Source organism: Anabrus simplex, chromosome 1, assembly GCF_040414725.1.
Source record: "Anabrus simplex isolate iqAnaSimp1 chromosome 1, ASM4041472v1, whole genome shotgun sequence".
Classification (NCBI taxonomy): domain Eukaryota; kingdom Metazoa; phylum Arthropoda; class Insecta; order Orthoptera; family Tettigoniidae; genus Anabrus; species Anabrus simplex.
Window position 1 is genome coordinate 1,299,986,318 of NC_090265.1, and position 26,252 is coordinate 1,300,012,569.

Here is a 26,252-nt window from a genome sequence, read left to right on the forward strand (position 1 = left end):
TTGAGCACCTTCAAATACCACCGGACTGAGCTAGAATCGAACCTGCCAAGTTGGGGTCAGAAGGCCAGCGCCTTAACCGTCTGAGCCACTCAGCCCGGCGAATTAACATTTAATAACTGGACAATTTTCCTCCTAACATGAAGCCTACTGCCAGAAAGATAATCTATAAAATCCCGACTTTAATCTGAGAAGAAGGATAAAGAAAGAAAAGTATGAAAATATTGTCGATAGTGATGCTTTAAAGAATATTTACGTACAATTAGAGCAAAAATGTAACATACCCTTGGCTGTATTGTCGAGGATTGCTAAAGTCGCTGGCCTGGAAATGATCTGAGCAGATCTTATAATTCTTATATAAGCGTAACGTCCCTTCTTTCTTGTACACCTTATCCAAATCGCTTCTGTGACATTTCAAAACCCACAGATCACACCTACAACAACACATCGGTATTGAAGGTTAACTGCTGCACTATAGAATAAAATATGCGTATTACATTTTATGGCAGTTAAAATATGGGTCGAGCAGGTCAGAAGATTATGAAGTACTATAAAAATCTCTGTCACTAGAAGAATATATATGCAAACACAATATTACATGTTCTTGTCACGAGGGAACCTGAAGAACGACCGCGCATTTTTCTCTACTTCGTAATTATTGCAGCCAAACACAGCACATACCTTTCCTCTCATGTTGAGAAGAGATATCAAAGAATGACACACACTACTATTTATTTATGTCAACTCACTGAAAACGAAAAATAACACCAAAATCTTCACACAAAAATACACGTGCTCTTATGAGAGAATCAGTACTGTTCAGGTCTATCCGTTAGAGTGAGCTCCAGTAGCTGTCCCTCGATATCTCGCTCAGTGTCGCGTATTATCTCTACTGTATTTGTTATAAACCAGTTTCTTCATAACTCTAAAATAATTTTGTAAACAAAACCAATGTTCTTCTTTTGTTTCACGAAGTTCTCGCACTCCTACGTTCCCTTGTCATATGAACTCAACAGCTGTTCGATTTGGTACGTAGCTTTCGGTCAATACCGTGTGTATAGTAAAGTGTTTTCTGTGCATAAGTGCTTCGATTATTTTGTGTGTGCTTAATGTGGAGCCTTATTAAAAGAAGCAGTACTGTTATACTCCTAATTGTGACTGGGTAACAATTAAAAAATCCAACCACTCCCCTCCTTATCAAGAAGAAGAAGAAGTATTGAATGGGTACGCGGCTATTACGCCAAGCCCATCAAATTATCAAGACAAGACAAAAAAGAGAATAATAAGAATTTTTTCTTGTTTATATATTAGGCCTATATTGGTTATTGCTTTGAGCAGATGTGAGTGGGAGGAAATCATGAATGCTTTGTTTCGTTTATCAGGTGTAATTCAGTCACGTCTTGTCGGAGACGTAGCTATTAACCCTAATTTTGGTAAGTAATATTGCGAGCATCACGCCACGGTGTGGAGTGATTAGCCCCACAGTAGCATCAGTTTGCTTTGATTTGTCAATGTTCGTGTGTCGTGAGGCCTTTAACAAGACTTCGACATAATGAAGCCCAAAAAAATACGTTATTCAATCAGTCACTACTAATCTGCATTTAGGGCAGTCGCCCCAGGTGGCAGATTTCCTATCTGTTGTTTTCCTAGCCCTTTCTTAAATGATTTCAAAGAAATTGGAAATTTATTGGATATCTCCCTTGGTAAGTTATTCCAGTCCCTAACTCCCCTTCCTATAAACGAATATTTGCCCCAATTTGTCCTCTTGAATTCTAACTTTATCCTCATATTGTGATCTTTCCTACTTTTAAAGACACCACTCAAACTTATTTGTCTACTAATGTCATTCCCCGCCATCTCTCCACTGACAGCTCGGAACATACCGCTTAGTTGAGCAGCTTGTCTCCTTTCTCCCAAACTCTTCTCAGCCCAAGCTTTGCAAATTTTTGTAATGTTACTCTTTTGTCAGAAATCACCCAGAACAAATCTAGTTGCTTTTCTTTGGATTTTTTCCACTTCTTGAATCAAGTAATCCTGGTGAGGGTCCCATACACTGGAACCATATCCTCTCCTTGACCTCCTTACTAAAATCCCTAAACACCCTCATAACCATTTGCAGAGATCTGTACCCTCAATTTACAATCCCATTCATGTTATTACCCGAATGAATACCTTGCCTTATGTTAACACCTAGATACTCGGGCCTACAATGATTCCCATAAAGTTGTTGTATAGCCTACCTTAAAATTTTATCTATCTGCCTTCTGTGGTAACGTTCTAGTTTTTTATTTGGTGGATTTTCTTGCACATTATTCACAATACAATATTTTAAGAACATATGAACATTTTAGTGAATCCCACATATACAAACTTGTGTGTGGGCTTGAATACGGTACATACATTGGATAATAAAATAATAATTTAAATAACAAGTGGCTTAAAAGCCGTTTATTATCAGTGGGAATTAAAAATATGACAACTGTTCAGTCGTGAAGTATTTACATTCATTTTCCTTCATCATTCAGGCAAGCAGAACTTTTGCTTTCCCAGGAAAAACAGTAAAGCTTAAATCATTTTAATAGGCCGTACTGAATGACAGGTTTTATCTAGTTAAGTAGACACATTCAAATTTCTTAAATCCCTCAATTGAAAATTTATTTGGAAACACCTACAAATATGATACTAAATACAGCTTTGTTTAAAAACTGTTGCCATACTGGAAAAGAAAGGTGAATTAGATAAATAACTAAATATATTTTGTAACATGGCCCACAAATAAAATTGTATAGGTCTAATGTATGTAGCATATGTTGTGGAAATTTGTGGGCTGGATACTTGACCTTCAACACACTATTTGATATACAAACTGATGTGGTTTACTTTGTAGTATATAGGCTCTGCAGTAGAGAATTAAAATTTTGTGAGAGTATGAGTTAGAAACGGGTGCACTTGAAGGACACTTATGGTTATCCCAAGATAGCAGGTTCAAACCCGGCAGACCGCGCGAGTTGGTCGTGCGGTTAGGGGCGTTCAGCTGTGAGCTTGCATCCGGGAGGTAGTGGGTTCGAACCCCACTGTCGGCAGCCCTGAAGATGGTTTTCAGTGGTTTACCATTTTCACACCAGGCAAATGCTGGGGCTGTACCTTAATTAAGGCCATGGCCGCTTCCTACCCACTCCTAGCCCTTTCCTATCCCATCATCGCCATAAGACCTATTATTATTATTATTATTATTATTATTATTATTATTATTATCTTCATCACATAAAATCTATAGGTAGACACCTGCATGGATGTGGATATTCACAAAGTTAGTGTCTTGGCTGATGCAGGTAATTTTGCTGATAATTTCTAAAAAATGAATTTTATAGAAAGAGAATGGGTGGCTGTTGTAGAAACAGCAAGGGAATGCCTAGGAACAACTGTGTGTAAAGATAGGAAAAGGTGAACATCTTGGTGGAATGATGGAGCGTGAGCAGCTTGTAAATGTAAAAAGAAGGCTTATCAGAAATGGCTCCAAACAAGGGCTGATACAGATAGGGAATTGTACATAGATGAAAGAAACAGAGCAAAGCAAATAGTTGCTGAATCCAAAAAGAAGTTATGGGAAGATTTTGGTAATAACCTGGAAAGGCTAGGTCAAGCAGCAGGGAAGCCTTTCTGGACAGTAATAAAGAATCTTAGGAAGGGAGGGAAAAAGGAAATGAACAGTGTTTTGAGTAATTCAGGTGAACTCATAATAGATCCCAGGGAATCACTAGAGAGGTGGAGGGAATATTTTGAACATCTCAGTGTAAAAGGAAATCTTCCTGGTGGTGTTGCGAACAGCCAAGCTCATGGGGAGGAGGAAAATGATTTTGGTGAAATTACGCTTGTGGAAGTGGAAAGGATGGTAAATAAATTCCATTGTCATAAAGCAGCAGGAATAGATGAAATTAGACCTGAAATGGTGAAGTATAGTGGGAAGGCAGGGATGAAATGGCTTCATAGAGTAGTAAGATTAGCATGGAGTGTTGATAAGGTACCTTCAGATTGGACAAAAGCAGTAATTGCACCTATCTATAAGCAAGGAAACAGGAAGGATTGCAACAACTATCGAGGTATCTCATTGATTAGTATACCAGACAAAGTATTCACTGGCATCCTGGAAGGGAGGGTGCAATCAGTAGTCGAGAGGAAGTTGGATGAAAACCAGTGTGGTTTCAGACCACAGAGAGGCTGTCAGGATCAGATTTTCAGTATGCGCCAGGTAATTGATAAATGCTACGAGAGGAATAGGTGGTTGTATTTATGTTTCGTAGATCTAGAGAAAGCATATGACAGGGTACCGAGGGAAAAGATGTTCGCCATACTGGGGCACTATGGAATTAAAGGTAGTTTATTAAAATCAATCAAAGGCATTTATGTTGACAATTGGGCTTCAGTGAGAATTGATGGTAAAATTAGTTCTTGGTTCAGGGTACTTACAGGAGTTAGACAAGGCTGTAATCTTTCACCTTTGTTGTTCGTAGTTTACCTGGATCATCTACTGAAAGGTATGAAATGGCAAGGAGGGATTCAGTTATGTGGAAATGTAGTAAGCAGTTTGGCCTATGCTAGCAAATTGGTCTTAATGGCAGATTGTGCCGAAAGCCTGCAGTCTTCTTGGAACTTGAAAATAGGTGCGGTGAGTATGGTATGAATATTAGCCTTTCGAAGACTAAATTTATGTCAGTAGGTAAGAATTCCAAGAGAACTTAATGTCAGATTGGTGATACAAAGCTGAAACACTAGATAATTTCAAGTATTTAAGTTGAGTGTTCTCCCAGGATGGTAATATAGTGAGATTGAATCAAAGTGTAGTAAAGCTATTGCAGTGAGCTTGCAGTTGCAATCAACAGTATTCTGTAAGAAGGAAGTCAGCTCCCAGACGAAACTATCTTTATGGTACATCGGTCTGTTTTCAGACCAACTTCGCTTTACAGGAGCGGAAGCTGGGTGGACTCGGGATATCTTATTCATAAGTTAGAGGCGACAGATGTGAAAGTAGCGAGAATGATTGCTGGTACAAACAGGTGGAAACAATGGCAGGAGGGTATGTGGAATGAGGAGATAAAGGCTGATTTAGGAATAAACTCGATGGATGAAGCTGTACACATAAACCAGCTTCGGTGGTGGGGTCATGTGAGGCAAATGGAGGAGAATAGGTTACCTAGGAGAATAATGGACTCAGTTATGAAGGGTAAGAGATGTAGAGGGAGACCAAGACGATTATGGTTTGACTCAGTTTCTAACGATTTAAAGATAAGAGGTATAGAACTAAATGAGGCCACAACACTAGTTGCAAATAGAGGATTGTGGCGACGTTTAGTAAATTCACAGAGGCTTGCAGACTGAACGCTGAAAGGCATAACAGTCTTTAATTATAATGTATGTGTGTATGTATGCATGAATTTTGTTTTTAGTCATTTATACTCTTATTTTTGCTTGTGATTAGGCAATACTTTGACAGTGGTATTGGAGAATGGTGATATATAAAGAACATTGAGACCATGAAGCCGTAAATCTGACCTAAGCCTAACTGGGCCCTGGCTGCAATTAGTAAATGAAGGAACAAAGATGCCGAAAGAGAATCGCTCAATATGTCGTTAGATGTTGCAAGAGGAAATCTCTCGTAAACCTCTGACTGTAGGGAGTCTGGTGCCTGTATGAGACCTATTGAATTACGTTAACAGATCTGTCATTTTCAATATTTTCAGTGTAATGTAGTTAAATAGGCCTACTAACAATAGGGATGAGAAGGTCCACCTATTCAATACTGTGTATAATATGTTAATATTATTTATTACAACGGGACTAGTTTCGACCCTTGTATTGGGCCATCTTCAGTCGTAAATTATAAATGGAAAAGAACATTAAATGTAACTTTAAAATACCAATACTTACTATAACACTGTTTGCATGTCTCGAAGCATTGATGAAATATCATCGTTCTTATGCCAAAACTGCGAATGTGACCAATACTCTTCCTATCCATTATTTCCCTTAAGACTGATCACCCCTCCACCACATATTGATACACAGTCCACCAGAAAAAATTTCATAGAGTTCATTTTCCTAAAAATAGACTTTCAATAGGGGGAAAAAAAAAAAAGATAGTCTCTTGCAATTCATTTTTCTATATGCGATGTTTAAAGGAAAATCGGGAGTCTCCCGCCTAAATCGGGAAAGTTGGTTGGTATGATATAACATATTTTCACATTCCTCAACAATTGCTTTAAACCCAACCCAGACCGTTTACATTTTTATTTTCCATTTTCCACCGATCATAGTTACTTTTTAAAAACTCCCTCATGCCTCTCAGTCATATGGTACTGTCTAATAGTCCTAAATTTAATACCTTCCTTTCTTTCACATTTATTTCAAATCAAAATCTCTTTATTTGCAAATGAGGTGTCTACCTTGTAACTACGAGAAAAAAGCTTCGTGATCACTAATACAATCTATTATTTCAGTTTCTCTATAGAGCTCATCTTGTTTTACCAGCATGACATCCAGAGTATTCTTCGCTCTAGTTGGTTTCATCACTTTTTGAATCTTTTGCCCTTCCTGTATTAACTTATTTGTAATTTGTTGGTCATGCTTCGTGTGGTTCGCATTACCTTCCCAATCGCATTTGGTAAATTGAGATCGCCTACTTCAGTCACATTCCTTTCCTTATCGTTTCCCCCATAGCTGCTTATCTTATCAAATAATTCTGAATCAGCGTCAGCGCTACCCTTTCCTGGTCTGTACACTCCAAAAACATCAAGTTGCCTATTATCTTCAGAGATGAGCCTTACACCTAGAATTTCATATTTTTCATCTTTAACTTTCTTGTAGCTTACAAATTCTTCTTTCACCAGAATGAAAACTCCCCCTCCTACCATTCCTATCCTATCTCTACGATACACACTTCAGTTCCGTGAGAAAATTTCTACATCCATTATATTGTTTCTCAGCCATGATTCAACTCCTATTACAATATCTGGTAAGTCTATATCTATTAAATTACTTAATTCTTTGTCTTTTAAGAAAATCGTAGTCTGAATATAAAACAATAATGCACATATGTCCATGTGTCACTTTTTCTTTTAAGGAAATTGTAGTCTTAATGTAAAACATTACATTATTATAATGTCTATTTTCTTATCCTTGTTGTTAGTGATAAATCATCAATATGGATCAAAATGAAATTCATTTCATATGATAGTTAAATAGTTACAATACCCACGGATAACCATTCGCGGATGAAGGAAGTGCGGATGCGAATAATGTTTTGTATATCCGTGCAGGGCTCTATCTTTGGGAAATGGCTGGGCAGCAGTCATCTTGGACCACAGATTTAGTTCCTGATACCTTCTGTTATCATTTCATCATAATATTTAATTTGTATGTTTATCTGTGCCTTTAGTTGATATTCAATTCATTTTTATATTTTTAGGAATTATTCATCGTTATGCATCAAAGAAGACTGGTGGCAGCACAAAAAATACGAAAACCCGCCCTCGACCGAAGCACAGAGGCTGGAAAGTTCAAGATGGACATTATGTACAAGCAGGAACTATCCTGGCAACTCAGTTGACCACTCGTTTCCACCCTGGATTGCATGTAAGATTTTAGAAGTTTCATTTTATACGTGAAACTGTCATACTGGAGTTTCCTTCCCTTGATAGCTAAGAGATTTCTTTCACTGTTATGGGTCTGAATTGTTGAGTTTAAACAGATTTTAGCTGCATTAATAATCCTTGGAGGTAATTTATTTGGCCTTAATTGGTTTTTCTTTGTTGCATGGTGGAATCCATATTCTCGATAAAAAGCACTCTTTTATAATCTCCTTGTTGATATCAATAGCCAGTCTTGAATCAATCCACTTTCTAAGTATTTGAAACTCTCACAACTTTATATTTGATTTTAATTGGTGCTTTTCCTTCTCTTCTCTTGTTTCACCATTGTCTTTGCTTTTGTACATACTGATACTCATTCTCCATTGTGCAGTCTTCCCTTTTTTTCAAATTACAGTATCATCAGCAAATAGCATTGTGTCAGTTTTTATATTACAGTAGAAGTTCGCTATAACGAATACAGCATATAATGAAGACCCTGTTATAACGACAGTTTTTGTCTGTCACTTCAAAATTCCTATATGAAACTGTGTATTATCCTTTCGTTACAGTGAGGGCCCTATCACTGACGCATCCGCTATTACGAGTGATTAAGCGTGTGTGATTTTTTCCGTTACCGACATTTATGCACCCAGCGATTATATTGCATGCGACCATTCATCTTCAGTATCATTTCTTCGCTATGTCTACTAGCGAGCTGTCTTGTCGACATTCAAAGGCAATGTCTGAGTCGATTAGTAGTATCCGTCGACTGCTGTTCCGTAAAGAAAAAGTGGAAACGAAAGAGGAGAACATGTTTTCGTAATAAATGTGTAAATAAAGTGTCTGATAGCGGTTGTTAACTCTTCAAAATAAAAGCTGAAGTAAACGATTGCTTAATTTTAATACTAAATACTGAAATTAAGTAAGAATGGGATGCACCTGAAGATGTGGCAGAGTACATCACTGATTTAGAGGATAATGTATATTTTCTCGGGTCTAGTTAAATTTCGAAAAGGCTATTATCATATACATTTATAGCAAGAAGGTTATCATTTCTCTGCTGACGTTGAAATATGTTTTCATGATACATATGGTATGGTTATGTTAGGTTAGGTAATACTCATTGAATAAGAAAACTGAAACGTTTGCCACAAAATGCGGTTGATCATCTCCGGTACGGTATCATTTTCTTGCTATGTGCACTTGCGAGCTCTCTCGTCGGCATTCATAGGCGATCTTAGAATCGATTAGTAATACCCGTCAACTGCTGTTCCATAAAGAAAATCAGAAATGAAAGAGGAGAACATGTTTTGGTAATAAATGCATAAATAACGTGGTCGATAGCAGTTGTTAACTCTTCAGAAATAAAGGCTAAGTAAACGATCGCTTAATTTTAATACTCTACACTGAAATTAAGTAAGAATGTGATACACCTCAAGATATGTCAGAGTGCATCACTGATTTCTGAGGTTAGATTATATTTTCTCACGTCTGGTTAAATTTTGGTACCGAGCTCGATAGCTGCAGTCGCTTAAGTGCGGCCAGTATCCAGTATTCGGGAGATAGTGGGTTCGAGCCCCACAGTCGGCAGCCCTGAAGATGGTTTTCCGTGGTTTCCCATTTTCACACCAGGCAAATGCTGGGGCTGTACCTTAATTAAGGCCACGGCCACTTCCTTCCCACTCCTAGCCCTTTCCTGTCCCATCGTCGCCATACGACCTATCTGTGTCGGTGCGATGTAAAGCAAAAAAAAAAAAAAATCGGTAAGGCTATTCCCATCTAAATTTATAGCTAGAAGGTTATCACTTTTCTACTGACGCTTGGTATATGTTTTCATAATACATACATGGTTAAGTTGGGTTAGGTGAAGCTGTTTGAATATGAAAACTAAAACATTTGCCACAAAATGCGATCTGTCATCTTCGGTACCATATAGCTTTTTCGCTATGTACACTTGCGAGCTCTCTCCTTGACATTTGAAGGCGATGTCGGATTTTATAATTTCATGTTCGTATTGATTAGTATTGCCCGTCGATTGCTGTTCTCTAAAAGAAAATTCAAAATGAAAGAGGATAACACATTTTCGCAATAAATGCATAAATAATGTGGCCCATAGCAGTTGTTAACTCGTTAGAAATAATGGCTGAAGTAAATCATTGCTTAATTTTGAATATTATATACTGAAATTAAGTAAGAATGGGACGCACCTCAAGATATGGCAGAGTACATCACTGATTCAGAGGATAGTTTATATTTTCTCCCGTCTAATTAAATTTCGGAAAGGCTGTTCCCATGTCAATTTGTAGCGAGGAGATTATAATTTCTCTGCGTGTGCTTGAAATACGTTCTCATGATACGTACACAGTTAGGTTAGGTGATGCTGTTTGGGGAAGAAAACTGGAACTTTGCCGCAGAGGTCTCTGGAGTGATACTATAATTTTTTCAGTATAAAATTAAACATACACTTTCACGTAGTATCAGATTTCAAAAAATGACCAACGAGCAAGCCATAGTGTAGATAACATCCGCGAAAACGCAAGTTTTGAACAAACTGATTGCTGTTTCATACCGATTTTATTGTGTATGGGGTTTTTCCCGATTTTAACAAAAAATCAGATATAACGACAATCCGTTTTAGTGAGTAAATTTTTTACCGTTATGAATTCTCGCTATAACAGACTTCTACTGTCTGTTTATCCACCTCCCATTGTGAACTCTTCTCAACACCTATCTTACTGTATTTCATACTTTCATGCATTTAACTGTATGCTGGTTTGGCTGCCTTCATATCCATCTATTACTATGTCTCAGTCTGTTTTCAGTTTTAAACCTTGTTTTTCCTAGATGTGTTGACAGATCTGCAGCACTTAAAAGTGCATTGCTTCCACCTTGTTTCTTTTCCAATATCTTTCTCTGTCAGGCGTCTTTAATCTTTGGTTGTGGGGACATTAGCATAGGCCATTATCATTGCCTTTTCTTTCTCATACTCCCAATACTTTTCCTTATATTATCTCATAATGAAAATTCCACCATTAATCATTTACGTCTTAAGCCAAACTGTTCTTATATATGCGTTTCCAATTTCTCTCATAGTTCTTTCCATTATTTGGCAACATCTATCTATATACAGTAAAACCTCGTTAAAACATTTCTGCAGGGGACAAGGAAAAATAATGTTTTAAGCGAGAAAACCTACTACTGAATACACAAACAAAAACTATCCAACAGGGATAAAGAAACACTAGATATGATTTTTTCCGACGTGCCAGCATTTTACGTCGTGTATCCGCAGGTACGATAAAACCTGTATCTGCCATTTCTAAAGATGAAAGGAGAATATTAAAAGGTGTGAAAAACACGAGAGAGCATATAATAAAGCATTTTCTGCTTGGGATTAAAAAATAACAGTGCACTGAAAGGTGTGAAAACACCAGACAACAAAAATATGAAAACATTTGCACGGGGGCAAAAATATCAAAGTATTTTTGCAGGTCACATGCTCTTTCTAAAAACAAATGTTAGTAGAAGCCTTTTATTTTGGAGCAGTGGGTTACTAAACACTATTTTCTGGTCACACTCTAAGCAAATGAATTGGAGGTTGCACTTGACTATGTGCGACTCCGAATATGGCCACCATTTTGAAACTGTCAAAACCTTGATTTGACCAACTTGAATGTGCGAGTTTCAACATTCGTGCTACCTCTGCATGCTTAAAGATGTGCCAGTCCACTTCCTGTTAGATTTTAATTTTGTCCTCGTTAGGAAGGAATGTCATGGCCTTTTCCGATCCACAACTAGGTTGTCACAAGACAAATATGCACCATGCTAGTCAACTTCAGATGATTATGTTCCTAATCCAGATGTAGGCTATTAGGCGACAAATATTTGCTACCCTTCACTGTACCACTCAACATAAAATCAATTTCTAATTTCTGAATGAAATGCAAAATACAAGCAATCTCGCTTCTAACCGGCAAACAAAACTGAACATTCCTGAGGTTAGCAGATTGCTCCCCGAAGGTGCAACTTAATCCTATGAAGTTCAAGAATTCAAGGCCTTTTTTTGTTATCACGCAACTGTAGCGTGGGCTCTTTTTTTTACTTGAGTTGGAAATCCTGTTCCTTTCACAAGGGATAACAAATATAGCCAAAACTGGTTAGGTCGTTTTTGTGGGGACCGAAAAAGAATAACGTCATAAAGAGGGAACGTGCTAAAAAATGAAAAACCATTTCTCTGTTCAATTTAAGGTTAGGTTTGAACATAAAAATAATTATGATGAAAACAAAGAAATAAGTGTTTACAAATACAATTAATGAAATAAATAAAGAAATAGTACATTTTAAGATCACAACATAGTAAAACATTAAGGAAAAATATTCTTTGCGAACTATCCACATCGCTTACAATTATGTTTAAACTTGTCGCAGGAAAGTCCAACATCTGGGCTATTTGTACACGTTTCATGTGGTTTAGTATTCACCTTCTCAATAAACTTAATTTTTTATAATCTATAAACTGTCTAGCTTTTTTTTCCCCATAACTGAATGTCCTGCAAACCACTATGCCTAAGTACAGTGGGCCTAATTTATGTACGTTGTTACACAGTTCACTTACGAATGTAAAATTATGCACCAACATGTCAGTCATATACGTAAGTACAGTAGGCCTAATTTGTGTACATTGGTATTCAAGTCACTCAGGCTTCTTTCAGATGGCACGGGATAAAAACGCGTCTGTGTGTATGCATGGGTGCAACCGCTTCCGCTGACTTACACACACAGCGGGACGAGTGGTGCAAAACTCTCCGCGCTTTCCAGCGGATCCTTTTTAACACCCTTTTTAGTGTGGGTAATAAGTATGGACCATCATAGTTTTCATTTACCTTCTACACTTAAGAAAATACAAAAAATAGTTCAAGCATGCTGTGTCCTTCACATTTCGTTAGAGATGGGTACAATTTTGAGGATACTTTCTCAATAATGGGTCTAAATGATATCACGCTTTCCCAAGTAGGAGACCACTGGTATTTCCGACATTAAAGTTATTACGTTCTCATTGTCTATTTCAGGTTTCATAACAACACTGTAAATCGCACAGGAAAAGACAAAAGCACACAAATAACTTTTAAATTGAGAATATGAAATAAATATGTCAAATGGGTGAGAGCGGGCATACTTTTGCTTATCGTCTAAATCCATTTGTACTTTCTTATTGGTACACTATAGAATTCTGATACAGGTTGCAGTACTGATGTTGCGAGCACGGTTGCTCCGCTGTGTATGATGGTGTGCATAAAAGCTGATGTTCAGTAACAAGTAACTGTGGGCGTAGGATCGCGACTCACCACGGACTCAAACATTTCTCCTGCGCCATTACTCTCCATCTCTGCATCATCTAAAAGATTTGAACAGTCAGTTCTTAGTTTAATGATGTTATCCAGTACAAAATTCAGTATATTTAAAAAATTGTTTATTTATGTTGCACTAAATTTACTGTGTTTATTTATTATTGATAAATGGAATGGTTTTCTTTATAGGAACGTTTGAATACATATTTATCGGGCAAGATGGCCATGCAGTTAGGGGCACGCAGCTGTGAGCTTTCATCCGGGAGGTAGTGGGTTCGAACCCCACTGTCGGCAGCCCTGAATATGGTTTTCTGTGGTTTCCCCATTTTCACACCAGGCAAATGCTGGGGCTGTACCTTAATTAAGGCCACGACCGCTTCTTTCCCACTCCTAGCCCTTTCCTATCCCATCGTCGCCATAACACCTATCTGTGTTGGCGCGATGTAAAACAGATTTAAAAAAAAAAGGATTATTTGTGATGTTATGGTGGACCCGCTCTTGCACCGCGGGCAAGTGACAAGATGTATATTACCAATTACTACCTTGAAAGATATGATTAAATTGTGACGTGCCTATAAATCACCACACTATAGAATATAGATTCTGATACTTGAAATTATTGCTTTTAATTAAAATAGTTCCGTGGTTACCCATCCAAAATTAATGTTAGGTCTCTCTTGTAAGGTGATTGGGCGCCAGACTAGAACTGAAGGCTCTAGTTCAAATTTATTTTTGAAAGGAGAGGCATAAGATAATCCCAGGGGTAGGGTGATAAGGCACTAACCTTTAAGTACTATCTTGAGGAACAAGGATAATTAATGTAATCTGAATTAATTAAAAATCAAAGAAAACTATTTAGGTGAAAGTGAAATGCTGGTAATGTACCAAGAACTGAAAGATTACTTATTGAAAAGTGACTCATTAACTTTAATTGACTCCGCGAATGCTTGCTGCAATTTAATAAAACGCTCACCGATTGTAGACTCGTTCATTTGGACATCCTTCTGGTACGGACTGGTTCCGTGGTTGTTGCCTTACGTCATGTGGGCTGCTCATCTCGTCATCTTATTATTGACCTGCCTGTTGCGTGCGTCAGTCAACAGTTGAAAGAAGTTTTTTCTAACATTACCACTCCCTATTACACCAATATTTATAACGCAGATATCAGTCCTACTGAAACAGCCCACCATGGGTACTACGGCGCCCACTTCCCAGCCTATACAATACCGTACTCCCGGTCTGTGTGTCCACCTCCTGTTTCAAAATACGTATTCTGCGTATCTGTACTTGTTTTACGGGTTCATTCGAGGTACCCATAATGAATTAATAGTGGCGCTCACGATTCCTGCTGTCTTCTAGCCTGTAAACACACATCTCGTTATATTACCCCAGTTTAGAGAGAGGGACCAATATCTTTCACAATTGTAGTAAATGTGAACTGATGCATAAAACTGGATCGCAAGTGGCTGGTGGGCCACCGGGTATATATTTACAGATACAACGCTTGATCAGGTCAATCAATAATTCAGTAAAGTGCATTGCTTCTGATACCAAAACAAGTAATTAGTTGAGTTGAAAACGGCCTCTGTATGACTCGCTTCAAAACTTGAACAACATAATAGTGGAAATATGGATAAACTAAGCCATCAAAGAAATAAAAATGTCAAGAATTATGTTGAGCAGAACTAAACAAGCATATATCATGCAGCATATGAGTAAGATTCAAAATGTGGAAATCAACTGACGGTCAAATGTAATAAGGAATGCTCCAAAGATAAATATAATTCAAAATGGAGCACTTCAACTAAAACCAAATAGCACTTTCACAGACCCCAACATCCACAAATGCAATTCTTTCAGAATCAGAACAGAGGAACAAAGGCTGAATCGTCTAATGTCATATGTCAGTGCATCAAAACATTAGGACCCCCCCTCACAAATGCAAATCATAGCAGGCATGGCAACCTGATCACGTGACAGAGAAGAAAAGAAACATGGCGTCCCATATCGTAACTGAAGCTAGATACAAGAAACTATTTTCAACTCATTCTTTTTAAAAGTATCCTTTGGTGGTGTTCAAGAAATAAAATATAAGTTACCGAGCTCGATAGCTGCAGTCGCTTAAGTGTACCCCGTATCTAGTATTTGGGAAATAGTGGGTTCAAACCTCAATGTCGGCAGCCCTGAAGATGGTTTTCCATGATTTCCCATTTTCACACCAGGCAAATGATGGGGCTGTACCTTAATTAAGGCCACGGCCGCTTCCTTCCCACTCCTAGCCCTTTCCTGTCCCGTCGTCGCCATTAGACCTATCTGTGTCGGTGCGACGTAAAGCCAATAGCAATAAAAAAAGTTAAGAAGAAAATCAAGTAACCTGAACCACCATCAAATCAGTGATAAGAAAATAAACTTTCCATGGTAATTCAAATAAGAAACAACGTTCACATGGACGATCCATACAATAGAATGTCTTAAAACGACCTCAAATAACCAGAATCTGCAGTATAGATAATACCAATAACAATAATTTCAAACTTTTAATTTACAGGATAGGTCAGAGACGTTAAGTTTAAAACATAATTCAAGTCGAGTAATTATAAGATATAAATATATCCCCCAAAGGAATTTTATACATTGTTAACAAACAATATTACTACTTAAATTACAATTAAGTGACGCCCATATTGAATTTCTAATAAGTGAAGAATTCCAATAGTCGCGATCAATTTTAAATAAATGAATACGGTTTTCAGTCCGCCATTATTTCTTGTTTATGAAGGTTATATAACTCCAGAATATTCATGCTTTACACCGTATGCCAGAATCCTGTAGCCAGACCCACCGCGCAGCACTTCGAACCCACAGGCTCCGGCAGCCCAGCCCGTGCAGTGCCTTTCTCTTTCTGACGCAGCAGCGTACTGGCCCACAGCACTGGGCTCATACGGCCCACCGCAGTCCACCGCACTGGGTGGGCTCCGTGGAATAACCTTGAGTAGTTCTCCACAATAACGTGCGCTGTGCACAACGAAATGTTCACGTCACACTACTATTCGGATCATTCACTCTACGAATTCCGTACGCTACTAACATATTGCAAAGTAGGCTAATCGCATTTTGAAGTTAAACGGTAGATATTTCTCCTGCACTATAATAATAATAATAATAATAATAATAATAATAATAATAATAATTGAAAACAAACAGAAACTGTATTATAAACAAATATTCGTTTGCAATTGACATCAAGTTAACTGAAAATGAATCTCAATAACACGAAGCATATTCATAGGATTTCATTCGCGTTTACCTCAAAATAAAATATAAACAGAAATGACGTAAAATTTGCCAACAACAAAAACAATCCTGAACATAGCTTTTACTTAGTGTGAGTAGTTTATTGGTCATTGTTAATGTGGTGGAATGGAATTACTGTGAATGAAAAGAAGAGCATCAGCATTGTCGTGCGTTGATAATGATGCCCGCTAAACTGCAATTTATCTCTGAAGCTGAAAATGATGCTTGCATACATATTACTTTCTTAGTGATCTGGTGAAATTTTGGATAGTTTTGTCCATTTGTTCTCCAATAGGATGCTATATCTATCTTCTTGCATTCCACAATTTTGCTTTAAATATCGTTCCAGCTCATCTGTTAGAATAGGAGCATCATGAACGTTAGTCCACGAAGAAAATTTCATTACTTTGCCAGGTTGTGGCATAGTCGTGGAGTCTGATGAAATGGCGTATGGCTTTTAGTGCCGGGAGTGTTCGAGGACATGATCGGCTCGCCAGATGCAGGTCTTTTGATTTGACTCCTGTAGGAGACCTGCGCGTCGTGATGAGGATGAAATGATGATGAAGATGACACATGCACCCAGCCCCCGTGCCAGCGAAATTAACCAATTAAGGTTAAAATTCCCGACCCTGCCGAGAATCGAACCCGGGACCCCTGTGACCAAAGGCCAGCACGCTAACCATTTAGCCATGGAGCCGGACACAGAAACATTAGAATGCTCGTCATTCAAGCACACCTCGTTCATCATAAGTTTTTTATCTAATCATAAAAAAGACGAAATCAGTCCGACTCCTTTAATCTACACTAATATAATAAAGAGAGAGCGCGAATTTTGTTAGTTTGTGTATATCTGGAGGGAAATCTCAGAAACTACTGGACCGATTCTAAAAATCCTTTTACTAATGTAAATATACATTATCCCTGAGGGACATGGGCTGTATTTTATTTTCAAAACAATTCGAGGTGGGGGCGACAGGGAAGGCATAAAAATAATAGGCTAATATAGGCAAAATATCAAATTTGTCATGCGAGGACAACACTAAGCTCATTTTAAGCCCCTTGACCCAAAGAACAAATCTCGGTAAGCCCTGTGGGCCCGAAAACTATGTTTCACGGCCCTGAAACCGACCATTATGGAGATATTGGCTCCACACTACCCTGCTCTCGGAATCGGATAAGGAAATGAACTGCCGTAACCATGGCAACGCCAGCTCCAGGGTTCTACAGCAGCGCGATTATGTGTGTATGTTTGGGCATAGCTGCCAACCAAAATTTGTATACATAATCCCTGAGCATGTCTACAATATATCTCCAAAAATTAACATGTTACAGATGTGAAGTGGTATTTATAATCTCTTTTAAAAATAAAGAGATATGTCTATTTATTTATTTATTTATTTATTTATTTATTTATTTATTTATTTATTTATTTATTTATTTATTTATTTATTTATTTATTTATTTATTTCATGCCTTCATTTGTGGCGAAGTTAAGGCTCACGGCCCTCTCTTAACCACATATCTAATAAACTTTATAAAACAGAATAATGAAATAATATAACAAAATATAAATCCTAACCTCATTCATTCTTCCATTCATACTGCCATTCATACAAGCTGGTTATACATTTAATAGGTAATCTCGGCAAGACCGCTTGAAAGAAGCTAAGGAAGTGCAATTCCTAACACTAACTGGAAGGGAATTCCATAGCCTTGCACCAGACACTTGAAAGGAGCAGTTAAATGAAGATGAGCGATGCACAGGAATTGAGGTGTAGTAGTCGATCGTGTGTTGTGTTCATGAGAGGAGGAGAGTAAATTAAACTTTGAGGATAAATACTGGGGTTTAGATTCATTCAGCAGACGAAATACGAGAGTAGCAACGTGAAGATGTCGTAGTTTATCGATTTTTAACCAGAAGAGAAGTTCATAATAGGGGGAGGTATGAGTTGAAAATTTAATTGAAAATATAAACCTAATGCACGAGTTCATTGCCGTCTGTAATTTTAGTGTCTGTTCCATGGTGGCATCTATCATTACAATATCACAATAATTAAGTATGGGAAATATGATGGTCTGGATAAGTTTAATTTTCAAGCTTAGTGGAAGAAGTGATTGGCTAGTTTTGAGAGGGTGAAGTGACGAGTGAATTTTCCTACAGATGCTTGTTATGTGCTCACTCCAATCTAGTATCTCACTTATGATAATTCCAAGATTTTTTACCGACTTCTCTTTTTTGTTTTTGGAAAATCCACGTAGGAGGGGGTGGAGGAAGGGCTGATAAAGGGGTTGAATTCTTTTTATGCGGATACTTATATCTCAAAACCTGAAGATGTTACAGATGTGAAAATACGTATTTGTAATCTCCTTTAAAAATAAAGGAACGATTTTTTTTTTTACTTGAGAGAAGACGTTCTCACGTTTACAGTTCTATGTCGCTTGGTCATCTCAGCCCCAAAAGGCAATACGACAAACTTTGTGTACAAAGAGTTTCTGGGGTAAATGAAACTCAGTTTTTCAGTGAGGTTTTATACTTCAGGGATTTTCAGATAATGCCTTAGTACAGTACCGAGGAACGATTACTTTTATCAAATTACGAAATCCACGCGAAAAGCCGCGAGTAACTGCTAGTGTGTACATAAAGTTCACCGCAGATCGTACAGCACACAAAATTAACGTCTTTCCCATCACCGTCAACTGCAGGCTTGAATACCAACCAAATACGACTTTTAAGTTTAGGATCCGGTTCAGAAGTCTTGTATTGTGCGGTTTTTAGTTCGTTTGTTGTTTCTTTTTTTACTTCACGATTTTTTGCCGCTGTTTCTTTTCTTTTGGAATTACAGTCCACATTCGTTTCCGATAACAGGATAGACGGAGAAGTCAAACTGAAATTTGATCGGCTCCACTCGACCGTATTGCAACGCACTCCGGTAACACGCAGTACACTGTACACATTGAAGCAGTCAGCCCATAGAACTACCACAGCGCTGTCCTTGGCTCACCGCGTACGAATGACAGAGCGCTGCCCCAGACTGGCCCGTGCGATGACGTCACGGGCTTCGTTTGTTCGAGCCTTTCAAAGGCCATTGCAGTGTACTGCTGAAGCAGCTCATGGGCTGGGCCTCGCTGCAGGACTCTGCTGTATGCAATAAATTGTAGTCACCAAAATTCCAGGTAGAATAAGATGTTCGGCTTACTTGAATTTATAATTAATCCATCCAAGCTCCATGAGAAGGACTGATGACAATACTTACAATTAAAAGATACACAGGAATTTAAAAAAACTCCTTCCAAAAAATCTTCAAGACATATCACCCTGGAGTGATAATTTTGTCACCCAGGATCTACAAACACTCCCATCTCTTACATTTTCTTAATCAAATGATAGAAACTTGGAGCTCCCCAGAAAACGTGACGCTTCTCTACACACACAGACAAAAAACAAAAAACGGAACGTCACTCCATTGTCAACAGCTAGTTTAAACTCATTAGATGACTGTTCTGGTAGTTGCGCGACCAACCGCTAGATTGTGCTAAAGTACGGAGAACAACACCTATCGTTTAGTACTCAGCATAATAATTAATAAAACAGCAATACAGAAATGTAAGACACAGTGTATGAAATGGATAGGAAAATTAAATTGTGCCTTAACCCCTCAGCGTCGCAGCCATTTAAAGGGCTTCCTTCCCCGCGGCCGGATGAGATTTCAACTACGCGCGTCTGAAATAACATTGATTCACTTAAAGCGTTACTACAAGTATAAGAGTAGCATGATATTCACGAAATTTGAAATTCCTTATGATAGAACTATTTACATGCAGATAATTACATAATTTTTCACATTACCTTAGTAATTTAGTTTCGTGTGATAGAGTTCGAAGCATTCTTCGAGACAGAGACCCACGTCACACTCCTGGCAGCAGTACACCGACGTCTTCTTTTTGCCGTGTTTTGAACACACGATACAACGTCTCTGAGGTTTGGATTTCTCACTTTTTGGTGCTAATTTCCTGATAAAATGTCTTTCTTGCAACCTTGGAACTGTATTATCTGATGCGCGCCGGCCTTGAATGTTTCGTTCCCCGCCCGTGCGGGCGTATTTTGTAAACAAACCTTCTACCAGCTGAATCCGATAAGATAACTGCTTAATGCTTGTCTCTGTGGCTTGTCTGAATATTATTAGAGAATTTAGGACGGTTGCATTCAACAGTCTTTTGAACAGCTTTATATACCATTTAGTAGTTCTCTTTCTTTCTACTAAAAACATATGTAGTAACTGGTCCTTGAGATCAACGCCCCCCCCCCCCATGCCATAGTTGTAATCTATCGCGCATAAAGGCTTTACTGTTTCTTTCCCCCTCTTAGTAACACGTTTCTTTTTCTTCATTGTGGTATGTGGACACGAACGTAACATTTTTTTTGTCACACCATTTTAGCACAGTGACAGGCCCAGAATGCCTAGCTATTATTTCCCCCTTCTTAAGTTTTTTTTTTCCCTTTACTTCCTTGGGAACGTTTTTTCTGTTCAGTTTCAGTGTCCCAACACAGTCTGTTGAATGATGATGTTTTAGAGCCCTCGCTAATTCTGGACTATTGTAGTAATTGTCCATCCATAAGTTGTGTCCGCGGCCTAACAAAGGTTCTAACAATTTCAAGACAATTGCTGCAGTTTTCGGGGTTTCGGGTGTGATGAGAGTTGATTCAATGAGAGTTCCTTTCCCTGTGTATACAAGAAAACACCACAAATAACCACTACTTGACTCACACAGTTGGAATGTTTTTATGCCAAATTTTAGGCCTTTAGTGGCAAGTATTGCCGAAACGGGAGGCGTCCTTTCCACAGAGTCAGACTTTCATCAATAGCAATATTTTGCTGTGGTAAGTACAGGGACTGAAATTTGTTATTCAAATGACACAGAATAGGATATACTTTGAACAGTTTTGGAGGCCCTTGGTATGTAGACAAGATGTTGTTGTCTATAAAATGCAAAAACCTACATATCATTTCAAACCTGTCCCTACTTATGACATCTGAAAACCCAGGTGTTGATATTACCCTGCTCTTCGAAAAATAAGACCGAGATGTTGGCTTTTGTACAATGCCCATCAGCAGAAATAAAGCTAACACAGTATAAATTTCATTTACTGTGACAGGTGTCCAGGTTCGAACGGGTGACCGAAACGAAAAAAGATTTCCACGAGCATTTTGATATTGCTCCGCATACCTGTTAGTTTCTTTCACAATTAACTCTACTACGCTAATATCAAAGAATGTTTCAAAACATTCAACGATTTCACTGATATTTTGTGCACCACCTCTTGGTCCGAATTCACTGTTGAAAACTTCCCTCTGACCTTTGTAATTATCCATAGTCTTCCACACAAAATTTCCAAGTACTGGTTCCTCCTCATCGTCACTCTCATCATTTACCACTGCATCCGCCACAGCCAAATCATCTATTTCATTGTCACTGCTGCTAATACTGTCACTACTACCTCCGACTAAACTTTCATCTGAATTATACAATATTTCAAGCACGTTACTGTCAGTCAAACCACGGTTGAGCGCGGCGCGTTACACGGACTGATGAAGCTGCAGCGAGACCGAAGGCAGCAGTACGAAACTGAATGAGGGGAATAACATTTATGACGAAATAAACCAACTCGATACATATTTCAGATAAAAGGTTGAGACATCGTCTTTCAAATGTGATCTATACCATGCACAGTTGGTTCTCATATCGTATGACAGAAAGCAGCACTAACTGATGCCTACACAGAGCGCTCGTGGAGAGTTACGAAAATATTACAAGCCGAGAAATAAAGGTAAATGTAACAAATAAACCGCACTGTCACTGTACAAATAGAGCAAAGAACATCACGCGAAAAGACAAACTAGTCAGACCATCATTTCTTTATTTTATTCTGCGAGAAAGAATGAAGCAAACAGACTTAAAAGAAAAACAGAGATTAGGGCTCAGACTTACTTGACAAATATTTATCCTTGCAAAAACAACTACATTTTAACGATCTTCAATTCTTATTTTACAACACTGATAAACTCAAAAATATCCTCTTGGAAACAAAACAATATGCGTATCCATAACTCCAAAACTCTTCGCACTATAGCCGTAAATGTGAAACCATGTATGGGTCTATACCACGTATAGAGGTCGGCGCTGAGGGGTTAAGGCCAACCACATGATAACACATGTAACTAATGTTTACGGACACAAGACCAATGTTTTAAGACAAACATATCAGTTCCAAAACACATTACACAATGCATCAGCCCAACACTCCTGAATTGTGGCCATTTTGTTCGATGAACGTTCTATGGACAGAATGACGCTTGCCTGTCTCCCAGGGTCATCTGGCTTCAGTCCTATTGAACACAACTAGGATGCTGTTGATAGGAATGTGCGCTTTCTGGACTCTCATCTGACCAATCTCAGTGCATTGTGGGAGGCTATACAGTGGTCATAAGACCAGCCTGGCTCCCCGAAGCGGTGTGTTGTGGAGTCTACCTCACACTGCATTGTCGCCATCATCCGTTCGAAAGTGGGCGTTACAAGCTACTAACCAGATATCTCTAATTCAATTGCTCGTAAGCATAAGACTCCTCTGATGTGACCACAAATTTCCACTTTTGTCTCATCAGGTGATTTTCATATAGTTCCCTGATCTTTGTGTAATTGTCTGAAACATGACAAGTCTGTGATTTATGAATTCAAGTCTTGTGATATTTTTCCATATTCAGATCTTTGTTTATTATGGTATGGGCAGTTTTTAGCTATATCCTTAATTTATTTGGAATGATTCTTTTAGGTTGGGTTACTGCCGGAGACAAGGGTCTTGACCTTCATTATGTCTAGGATACATCTAGTAGTAGGTTGTGGGTTTAGCCCCCTTTTGTTTCCTTCACCTTTGGAATTCATTCAGTTTCATTCAACGCTAAGCTAATTCCTCTCTTTGACGCCACAAAACTTTGCTTCTTGCACAGTTCATTAATAGTAGCACAAATGTACTTTGCATCAGAAAGGGAATGAATTAGTCTGTTTTTTTTAGGCATTGTGAGAGCAATACACTTGGGACTGGTATAAAAACTAAACAAAAAATGGTTTGTTCATCCTGGAAACCCTGACCTTGACATATGCACCAGTCTCATTCGAAACTTGTTACCAGAGATTGGAAACAACCCTCTGTAGATGTAGTGAATATAATGAGGGGAAAGCCATCAATGTGAAAATGGCAGCATATGAAGATGGAGAATTGTCCCTGGCTTCTCTTTCTGTTGCTCCCTCTTCTCACACTGACCTGTCATTGTGTACATCTTATGTGTTCTTGTTGATCACTGGCACAACATTTAAAAAAATAATATAAATCCTAGTGTTTTTCAAAACATTTGAAGCCACCTACAGCCAGATTACAAGGTCTTTCCTCACATGTTAGTTGTATCCTTTTTGCTCTCAGTTTTCCCAAGAACCTAAGCACCGCAAAGATTTTGTATGAATTAACACGATCCTTCTCTTTCTCCCGAGTACAGTTTATAGGACTGTGGCAGTCCTGTAAAGGTTTAGCCATCAGAAATTTTCCAGAGACGCAGAGACTCAATAAGTAGTTCAGAGTAGAGTTTCTCTCAAGGACTGAATGTTTAAATGGTGTAATACCTTCAGAGAGTCAAGAATATTGTTAATTAGCAGCAAACTTCAGTTATCGAACCAACATTGACCATGCTAATGTGCTTATGTGGGAGAACAGATGCATCACTGTAAAAGAACTTTTGAATATTAAGTGTAAGTTTTGGTAGTGTAAAAGCTATTATTAAAAACAAAATAATTTCACTTAAAAAGTGAATACTTGATGGATCCCATGCACACTGACTGATGAACACACAGTTATATGCATGCAGGTAGCTAGTCTGAGAGACTAAAACCTGGATCCACTTTTCATTTCTGAGTCTTGACAGTCATCGAGAGAGTGATGCCATAGTAGTTTTCCAAGGCCCATGAAATGAGGAAGGAAAATCTTGGTTTGAAAAGTGATGGCAACATTCTGTTTGGAATATTACTCCCATAATTTTATCGGGAGAAGTGAAGAAGAGGGTCCATTCCAAGAGGAAATTGGGTTTCCGTCCTGAAGGAGATGCGTTGTTTCACACTCCCAGAGAAACCATGGACATCAGGCACATTAAGTGGGACCTCATGTACCAGCCAGCTCTCAGTCCAGATATAGTCCCATTTAAAAAAAAGTTCTTTATTTTTTGGTAGACTTAGAACATAAATGGAAGGAGTCAGGATAATGCATTGATCACAAGTGCTCTTGAATGAGAATGCATGCTACAAAAGACTTTTCAGACAGACCGAGTTGGCCGTGTGGTTAGGGGCGCGCAGCTGTAAGCTTGAATTCGGGAGATAGTGTTCGAACTCCACTGTCGGCAGCTCTGAAGATGGTGTTCCGTGGTTTTCTATTTTCACACCAAAAAACTGCTGGGGCTGTACCTTAATTAAAGCCACGACTGCTTCCTTCCCATGCCTGGCCCTTTCTTATCCCATCATCACCATAAGACCTACGGTATCTGTGTCTGTGCAATGTAAAGCTAATTGTAAAAGAAAATATATATTTTTCAGAAATAAAGAATAAAACATTTGCCAGAATGCTGGGAAAATCAATAGAAGCCAATGGTTCAGAGGATAATAATATGTTAAATAAGTAAATTTGTTGTATTTTCTTGGGAAAAAAAAAAAAAAAACCAGTCTTGATTATATTGAACTACTTTGTAATATCTCCATTCTGTGGCAGAGTTTCTAACTTCATTTATGTCCTGAATCACTGTAGTTTTTAAACTACTGTGAAGTATGCATTATATCCCTACATGTGTAACTAGATAAGAATTAAAATTGGAAAATATATATACACACACACACCACTTTCCTGATTTTCCTGATTATGTACTATTTGCCAAGCTTGGCCTCTTTAAATCCCAGGTTGATGCTAGTTGATGTCAGTATCAGAATGTGAACTTTATCTTCTATGAAAATGTGGGACAATTTTAGATTCTACTCATCATCATTAGTCATGTGTATGTGTCAACATTATTTTTATACAGTAGAATACCGTTGTTCTAGACTACCAGCATACTTTTATGTTTGTTTTTGTTTTCAGGTTGGTTTTGGTAAAAATGGTACTTTGTTTGCTTTGGAAGCTGGAAAAGTTGTGGTGACTTGTGAAAAGATTGAGCCAAATTGGGAACACACTTGGATCATGAGAAATTATGCAGGTCGAACCGGTCAAACCATTTATAAGAAATTTTTTAATGTAATACCAGATCAACAACATGGACGTTTCAAGCTTTTAGATAAAATATAGTTATGCCTGGATTTTATATTTCCAAATATTACTTGTGTGTTTTCATATTACATTTTTCCAGAGAGAGACTTATTAAACATATACTTTATTATTGTGTTTTCCCTAACTTTACATCTGATTGCTTTTTAAAAGAAAACATTGTTGTTCACTTAGAAAGCTGAAAACAAAAAGTTTGTATATGATGCATTTCTTAGGTTGTAGATTAATAATGTTATGTTATTGTATATGGAATTAAAGCAGAAGATTCGTGAAGTTCAACTACGTACTCAATCTTTTTCTTTTCAGCCTAGTTTCAGATTGCCAACATATTCTTTCCTGTCTCTTCTTTCTTCCCTTGCTTACATAATACAGTAATATATTACACTGGCGTAGCCAGGGGGGGGGGGCCCAGGGGGGCCGGGCCCCCCCCAAAATATTTCCTGAAACTAGAGCGAGGATTAGCCGTTGTTTTACGTACGGTACGAACAACTTAAAATCGTACGCCGAAATGTTAAATTAACGTAGCGACAAGAATCTATTAGAAGGGCTCAATAGGGACATACATAATTCTCCATATTTGTACTACTTGAATGAAAGGAAGACACTTAGGATTGTGATGCGCGAGGATATTTTCCTGTA

At 38.1% G+C, this 26,252-nt stretch overlaps 1 protein-coding gene across 1 annotated transcript; it reads left to right on the top strand.

Annotated features, from left to right (window-relative positions):
- Window positions 1-1,209: 1,209 nt before the first annotated feature.
- Window positions 1,210-25,892, top strand: mRpL27 (mitochondrial ribosomal protein L27). The gene is made up of 3 exons (XM_067137708.2): window positions 1,210-1,430; window positions 7,460-7,626; window positions 25,431-25,892. Exons 1-3 carry the CDS (start codon window positions 1,355-1,357, stop codon window positions 25,632-25,634), a joined length of 447 nt encoding a protein of 148 aa, XP_066993809.1. The 5' UTR covers window positions 1,210-1,354; the 3' UTR covers window positions 25,635-25,892.
- The last annotated feature ends 360 nt before the right edge of the window (window positions 25,893-26,252 follow it).

Coding starts and splice junctions, on each gene's coding strand:
- mRpL27 (XM_067137708.2), top strand. CDS start 1,355: ATGAATGCTTTGTTTCGTTTATCAGGTGTAATTCAGTCACGTCTTGTC. Junction 1,431..7,459: donor AGCTATTAACCCTAATTTTG/GTAAGTAATATT, acceptor TTATATTTTTAG/GAATTATTCATCGTTATGCA. Junction 7,627..25,430: donor GTTTCCACCCTGGATTGCAT/GTAAGATTTTAG, acceptor TTTTGTTTTCAG/GTTGGTTTTGGTAAAAATGG.